This window comes from Eucalyptus grandis, chromosome 3 (genome assembly GCF_016545825.1).
Source record: "Eucalyptus grandis isolate ANBG69807.140 chromosome 3, ASM1654582v1, whole genome shotgun sequence".
NCBI lineage: Eukaryota > Viridiplantae > Streptophyta > Magnoliopsida > Myrtales > Myrtaceae > Eucalyptus > Eucalyptus grandis.
Window position 1 is genome coordinate 61459686 of NC_052614.1, and position 7630 is coordinate 61467315.

General features: G+C 43.8%; 1 protein-coding gene across 1 annotated transcript; it reads right to left on the reverse strand.

Moving 5' to 3' along the window:
* Window positions 1-3: 3 nt before the first annotated feature.
* LOC104440169 (disease resistance protein RPV1-like) lies at window positions 4-3805 on the reverse strand. The gene is made up of 4 exons (XM_018871433.2): window positions 3326-3805; window positions 2262-2390; window positions 761-1865; window positions 4-336 (listed from the first exon to the last, which is right to left on the reverse strand). The coding sequence occupies exons 1-4, from the start codon at window positions 3730-3732 to the stop codon at window positions 19-21; spliced, it is 1959 nt and encodes a 652-aa protein (XP_018726978.2). The 5' UTR covers window positions 3733-3805; the 3' UTR covers window positions 4-18.
* Between the last annotated feature and the right edge of the window lie 3825 nt (window positions 3806-7630).

Sequence of the window (7630 nt, forward strand, 5' to 3'; positions counted from 1 at the left end):
TTTAAGATCTTCACAGATTCATCTATTATTTTGACGAAAGAGAATATTGCAAGTATGTACCTCGAATGTCTTCCCCAATAGGCGGATGGTGCTTTTACTTAGGTCTAGACCTACAAGTTTCCTATGGCCTGTATTGAATGACACTGATGTTGGATAATAATCGGGCCATTCTAGCCATCTCAATTCAGTAGGAAAGTATACGGGATCACCCGTATGGTATACATTGCGAGCTAAGAAAATTCTGAGCCTCCTCATGTTTGTGAAGGCTTGAGCACTAAAGTGTACTTCTTCAGGAGCAGCCAACTTGATCATTATTGCTTCTACTTTACTCGTTCCCTGGCAGCACATATATGAATAGATAAATTAAGTGCAAAGGTGTCTAGGTTATACAATAATAAATAAGATTTGGTGTGCTTTGGGCGACTTTTGCTCTAAGCTTTCAGAATATGCTTTTACTTTCGCATTTGACACGTTAATCTTATAAGCGCCTCAAATCATTGAAGAAACATATCATTTAAGTTCCTGGTATTTTCATAGTTTTAAGTTTTTGGAGAGAGGTCAATAATGCAAACCTTACATTTCAGGTTGGGAAGTGGAAAAAAATGATTCTTATGAGACTGTCAGGCCATTATCTTACTTAGTAGAAATATATTCGCACGCTTCTTCATTATAATGTCCAAAGTACTTTTTAAGAGGCTTTAACCCTACCAAACAAGCATACATATTGACAAAAATAAAAGATCGTGATTCAGTGCATTACCGTGCCTTCTGTTAGAACATGAAGCACATCCTTATAGAACCACAATCTGCTGCGCTCCCCTGGCTCTTTGGGAGATTCCTTCCGAACAATTTCTCTTCCCATTTCTTGAATCATATCATGCATTTCCAGCTTGCCATGCTCAATAGTGATGAGCAACTTATCTAATAGAACCTCAATTCCATCATCTGGGTAGAGATCACAACTCTTCAAAACATTTCTCACATAACTTTCATTCTCTCCCTTGAAGAAACATGCAATGTCAAGAAAAATATCCTTCTCATAATCATCTAGACCATCAAAGCTCATTCTCAGCACACTGAAGATGTCTCCATTGAAAACTTCCTTCAATTTATCTAATTTGCTTTTCCATACCGGTAATTTTTTACCTCGAAGAGAAGAACCCAAAACTTTAATGGCTAACGGAAGTCCTTTGGTGTATTCCACTATATTATATGAAAGCTCTTCATGATCTGGACAAGGAGAAGAATTTGGGAAAACAATTGTCCTGAAAAGCGTACGAGCCGATAAACGATCTAATGGTTGAACCTTGTACATACCGTGCATGCCATGAACAGCCAGTAAATAAGCATCTCTAGCCGTTATGATGATTCTACTTCCACAACCAAACCAATCGTGTCCTCCAACTAGTGTTTCCAATTGGATCAATTGGCTCACATCATCAAGGACAATGAGGACCTTTTTTTTGCAAAGTCTACTCTTTGTCATGCTCATACCTTCGTGGACATTGCCAAGCTTCAGACCATCATCCCACCTTACCTCAGGAATAAGTGCCTCTTGAAGCTTAAGTAGGCCACTTTCTGAGGAGTTCTCGCAAGTTGCTCTAATGTTGGAAAGAAAGCTGCAATACTCAAATTTGTGCGCAAAGGCATTGTAAGTAGCTTTGGCGATAGTTGTCTTTCCTATTCCTCCAGATCCGTAAATTCCAACCATGCGAACCTCATTCGATTCCATGTCAAGCAAAGTACGCAAATGGTGCACATGTGAGTCCATGGCAACCACGTTTTCAGGCACAGATAACTTCTTGCGATTCTTCAGCTGAGCGCATACTCTCTTGACAATGTTCTTAATGACATAAGACTCACGCCTGGTAGATTAAAAAACATTGGATAAAGAAGTAAGAGGCAGATCTCCAGTAAACAGCGGTCAATATCTCAAGCACAACAGGCAAGATTAAATTCAGTTTCTAGCAAATTAACATCTAATGCAAAAATGGGCTTCTAGAGGGACGCCGTCGACCTGCTTGTTTATATACTCAACTCATGAAATACTTAGTTGCTTGTCAAGAAAACTAATACATAAGCTTTCCTGCTTCGATTAGCGTGAATTGTTTTTTATTTTTCCCTATTTTATGCATAAGCATTCCCATGAATCTATTGCCGTGGAAATTAGAGAAATTCCGTAATCAACACATTTTTCAATTTGTTTTGCCACAGAACAAACGGTTAGCAAATTGAGAAAGAAGTAAATGAGAGAGCCTTACTGGTCAACCAAATGCCAGCCGGAGATGTGAGCTGCTGCAGTCAGTGCTTCTCTCCACCTCTTCACCTTCTCCGGATCGCTGCTGTTTGACTTCAATCTCTCCTCGTGATCGATTAGGGCTTGCCTGTACCTCCTGTTGGAGAAATCGTCGTGAAGTGTTTTGAAGTTGACAAAACGTTTCCATCAGTCTAGTCTGAAGGTTAGCAGATTCTGTTAGTTAAAGTCTGAAGACTTCCGGACAGCCAGACTCAAGACTCAAAGTTTATCCTCATTGACAGTCTCTAATCCGTTGAAGAAAGGTTATCCAGAACTGGATGTTTTGTTCAGGATTTATCCTTATCATCTGGAGAAGATCTCGTGGCTGGAGAAGACGTATCGGAATCCTTTGATTGATCAAGATCGATTCAATGACTGAAGATTCGATGATTGTCTAAATATTATTGGAAGGTTCTACTTATGGAAACCGAGATCCTGATTGTATGAGTGAACAGGATTGATGGGCTATCAACACGTTCCTTTAATAGCTCGAACAATCTTCCTAATTGATTCCGTCCAACGGGTAGATTGGAGGAACTCCTTTGGTAAGTGCCAACGGGTATGATGGCATAAAGGAGTATATAAGGAAGACGTTCTTAGTTGTTTGAGGTGTGCGCGATAGAAGAATTCCAAAGTCTGAAGCTCCTATTTGTTTAGATAAATCATTTGAGCGAACACTTGTATACAAAAGAGAGTTTATATTTGTGAGAAACCTTGAGGAAGTGTGATAAAACATCCACACTGTGGAATCAAGGCAAAGCTGTGTTGTAACTTCTCTTTTGATCATAGTGAAATCCAGCCGGTGGGCTGTCAGTGCGGAAGAGTGAACGTAGGCTTGGAATAAGCCGAACCACTATAAATCCTGTGTTCAATTTTCTCTTCCTTACTCTCTCTACCTCAATCGTATTTCATTTTGTTAATTAAGAGAGAATTTACTTTCCATCATATGTTAAGAATAGCTTCCGTATATCGATAAAGTGTTTAGGCACCTATTCACCCCCCTCTAGGTACTCATACTAGCAATATCACCTCCCCCTGTGCTTCCTCACATTCGAGGGATCCACCTTGTAGAACACCGGGCACACCATCTGCCCCATCGTATCCCTGCACTCCACGATTCTCACCAGCTCGTCCAAGCACCAGCTAGAGGACGCGTAGTTCTCCGAGAACACGACGATCGAGATCCTCGACTCCTCGATGGCTCTGAGGATTGCCGGCGCAATCTCCTCGCCCTGCCGGAGCTCCTCCTCATCCAGGAATGCGTCGATTCCTCGCTGGTCGAGCGCCGCGTGGAGGTGGCTGGTGAAGCCGTTGCGCGTGTCCTCGCCACGGAAGCTTAGGAACACGTCGTATCTGTACGAACGGCCGGACTCCCCGATGGCTCCTCGAGAATCCTGCCTGATCACCTTGCCCTTCCGGCGCACCTCGTCTTCCATGAATGCCCCGTTCCCTCGCTGGCTGTCCTCAGCAGGGAAGTCCAGACGCAGTTCGTTTCCATCTGGATCGCCAGCCCAACGGTTCAAGGAACTGAGGATAATGGCACAAATTAAGGAATCAAGATAAAATCAGATTACATAATTGTGAAAGTCAAAAGAAGAATCTCACATGACAAGTAAGTGCTAAGCTCATGAAAAATGCATCAATTGCAGAAAATCTTTAATTCTCTCGATTCTCACACCATGGGATTAGGAAGGGTCCTCCTCTCCAATTCAGATGCTTCTCATAATTCTCTCGATTCTTAAACCAGATTTCACCATGGGGGGAATCTCCTCTCTTCGACATAACAACGACACCGGGAATTGCCTCGAGACTGGAGGGGGGAGTTCCGCTTATCCGAAAAGCATCTGAATCGGGAGTTGCCTCGCCTGTTGGACTGAAACGGGTTGATTCACGGCCGGCCATCTCTAAATGGGATGTGTCCCAGACGCGCCTTGGACTGAGATCAAGGGATTGTAAATTCAATTTGATTAGTTTTAATGGTTTGTAATCTATTATATAAATACATGTACCGAGTTCATGAAAAATACATCAATTGCAGAAAATCTTTTTCTCATAATTCTCTCCATTCTCATACCAGACTTCACCACGGGGGGAATCTCCTCTCTTCGACACAACAACGACCCCGGGAATTGCCTCGAGATTGGAGGGGGGAGTTCCGCTTATCCGAAAAGCATCTGAATCGGAAGTTGCCTCGCCTGCTGGACTGAAACGGGTTGACCGACGGCCGGCTAAGCGGTTGCACAACGTCCGAACGAGGGATGAGAGACGGCAGGACCAAGAGCAACCTCCTTCCGTCGCCTCTTGGACTGAAAGACTGAAACGCGGTTGACTCTCAAGGCCGAATAGCTCTATATATAGTTAAATAGAATTTTCTTTTTAAATGCCACGTCATAAAAAATGCCTAACGTGGAATGTGTTAGTGCGCGGAACCATATGGAAATACAATATATATTTCGGTATTCTCGAATGATCCGAAAGCAAAGTGAAGATATAACATGCATTTATTTCACGAAAAACTCAATAATAATTTTTTTTTTCAAGAATATGGTTAGTTTTTATTTGTTTTATTTGGTGATATAAATGAAAAATGCTTTCTGAAGTTTGGGTTTCATTGAAAAATATTTTCAATCTCATGACTTTATTTTAGAAAAAAAAATTCAAAATTTTAAATTTATTTTATAGTTTAAAAATTTAATTTTTTTAATTTTATGTTTTCTCTTTTTGCTTTTATTTCATTTTCATTTTCCTACTTCCTTTACCACAATCGGCTGGCAATGGCCACAAGCGAGCTCGAGGCTTAGCTAGAGTTTTGCTAGATCACAAACTCAAAGCTTAGTAGAAGCTAGCAAGCTTGAGGCTTGGCTAGAGTTTCACCGGATCTCGATGCCCATGGCTTGAATGCTCATGATAAGGTTTTTCTATGTATTATTATTGAGCAAAAATCAGTGAAAACTGAAAACTACGAAATTGCCCTATACAACCCTTTTATCCATTTCTCTTGAGATGTCCAAAATTGTTACTTTAGCCGCAATGGGGAGGATTTGTTTGTAGATAACAAGTAAGGGCCTGTTTGTTAACATGTTTGGTAAAACTTTTGTTCTCAAAAACAAAAAATCTATCTTTTTTGTTCCCGGGAACAGATTTGGAACATAAACAATAAGTAAAACAAAGTAGTTTCTTATTCTTGGGAACAATTTCAAGAAATAAGTTTTCTCTCTTCTTTTTTCTTCTCTTTTTTCTTCTTCTCTTTTCTTTTTTTCTTCTTCTTCCTTTTGGCCGGTTGCTGGCCTCGACCATAGCCGGCGATTGGTGACCTCGCTTGTGTTGGGCGAGCTCGGCCTTGCTTAGAGCTCGCCCGGCCAAGGCAAGGCCGAGCCTCGCCGGCCGGCACAAGGCTCGCCTTGCTAGGCTAGGGCGAGGCCGATCTCGCGCCACTTGGGCGAGGTCGAGCCTTGCGGTGGCTTGGCAAGGCTCGCTTGGCCACTGAGGCCACAAGCGAGGCTCCAACGAGCTCGCCGGCCCTCACGATGGCCTAGTGAGGCTCGCCGGAGCCGCCCACTGGTCGCCGGCTGCTGCCATGGCCGACAACGGGCCATAAAGGAGGAAGAAGGAAAATAAATTAAAAAGAAAGAAGAAAAAAGGAAAAATATAATTAAAAATATTGAAAAATTAAAAGAAACAATAAAATTATACAAGTTTATCAAACGCATTTCTATTTTTGGAATAGAAATTTTTGCAGATTATCAAGCGCAAAGATTACGACTGAAATCCGCACACGTAATTGTATCACGAACCATAACTGCCACGGGACCGTCCGTACGGGCGTGCCCGGGTTTGTGATTGTAAATTAGCATTAGAATAATTTGACTACACTTGTGAAGATCTTCTGGCTGATTAAATTATTGGGTAAATATTTTAACGGATTGTTTATCTTGTTTTCTTATTTTCAGTGTCCTCCCTTCTTCCGAATGCGATTGTCAAATACTTCAATTTTACAAGGTATTGGAAGCACACATAAGAGAAGGTTGTTTGACGTTCCAAATCTATATTCTCTCGTTTTGTGTCAGATCACATGAGAGAACACGGCAAAATTTATGTAAGCAGTGCAAAAAGATCAAGCATATATTGCACGTGACTTTATGCTTTTGCAATGAGTTTTCACTTTTGTGGAGAGCTTGAAAATCTGGGCCTTGGGAAGGGAGAAGTGCCAAAAAAGTCCTAAACCTTTTAGCTTTGTGCCGATTTAGTCCTAAACCTTTTTTTGGTGCCAATTTAGTCCTAAACATTTTTACGTTGTGCCAATTCAGTCCTTTCCGGCCAATTTTGGTCGGATTTTGCTGACTGGACGCCGGCCGACTGACGTGGCTTGATCGGCGCCGCGTGTACAATTTATAATAATATTTTAAATATTTTAAAAAAAAAAAATAATTTTCTCTTTTTAATTTTTATTCTTTTTTTTTTTTTTTTTGCTGCTCATCTTCTTCCTCTAGCTGGTCGCCGGAGCTCGGTGACCGGCCATAGGCGACGGCCGGTGAGGTCGAGGTCGACCTCGACAGCCACCTCGCCAGTGGCCGCCCTCGAGGCTTGGGCGGCGAGGGCGAGCCCCGCCAGCTCCTCCTCGCGCCGGATTTGGCGAGGTCGAGCTTCGCCGGCAGTGGGCGAGGCTTGACCCTCGCTAGATCCGGCGAGGGCGAGCCTCGCTCGCCCGGTGCGAGGTCGCCCTCGAGACACAGGGCGGCGAGGCTCGCCCTCGCCGGATCCGGCGAGGGTCAAGCCTCACCCACGGCCGGCGAGGGCAACCACCGCCAGCTCCTCCTCGCGCCGGATCCGGCGAGGTCGAGCTTCCCCGGCGGTGGGCGAGGCTCGACCCTCGCCGGATCCGGCGAGGGCGAGCCTCGCCCACCCGGCACGAGGCCGCCCTCGAGGCTGGGGCGGCGAGGCTAGCCCTCGCCGGATCTGGCGAGGGTGAGCCCCGCCGCTCCTCCTCGCGCAGAATGCGGCGAGGTGGCCGGCGAGGTCGAGACCTCGCCGGCGCGTCGCCTCCGGCCGGTCGTCGAGCTCCGGCGACCGGCTGGAGGAAGAAGATGAGCAGAAAAATAAAAAAAGAAAAAGAATAAAGAAAAGAATAAAAATAAAAAGAAAAAGAAAAAAATTCAAAAAAATTAAAATACTATTAAAAATTATACACGTTAGCGCCGATCGTGCCACGTCAGCCCGGCCGGCGTCCGTCAGCAAAATCCGGTCAAAATTGGCGGAAATGACTTAATTGGCACAACGTAAAAAAGGTTTAGGACTAAATCGGCACCAAAAAAGGTTTAGGACTAAATCGTTAGC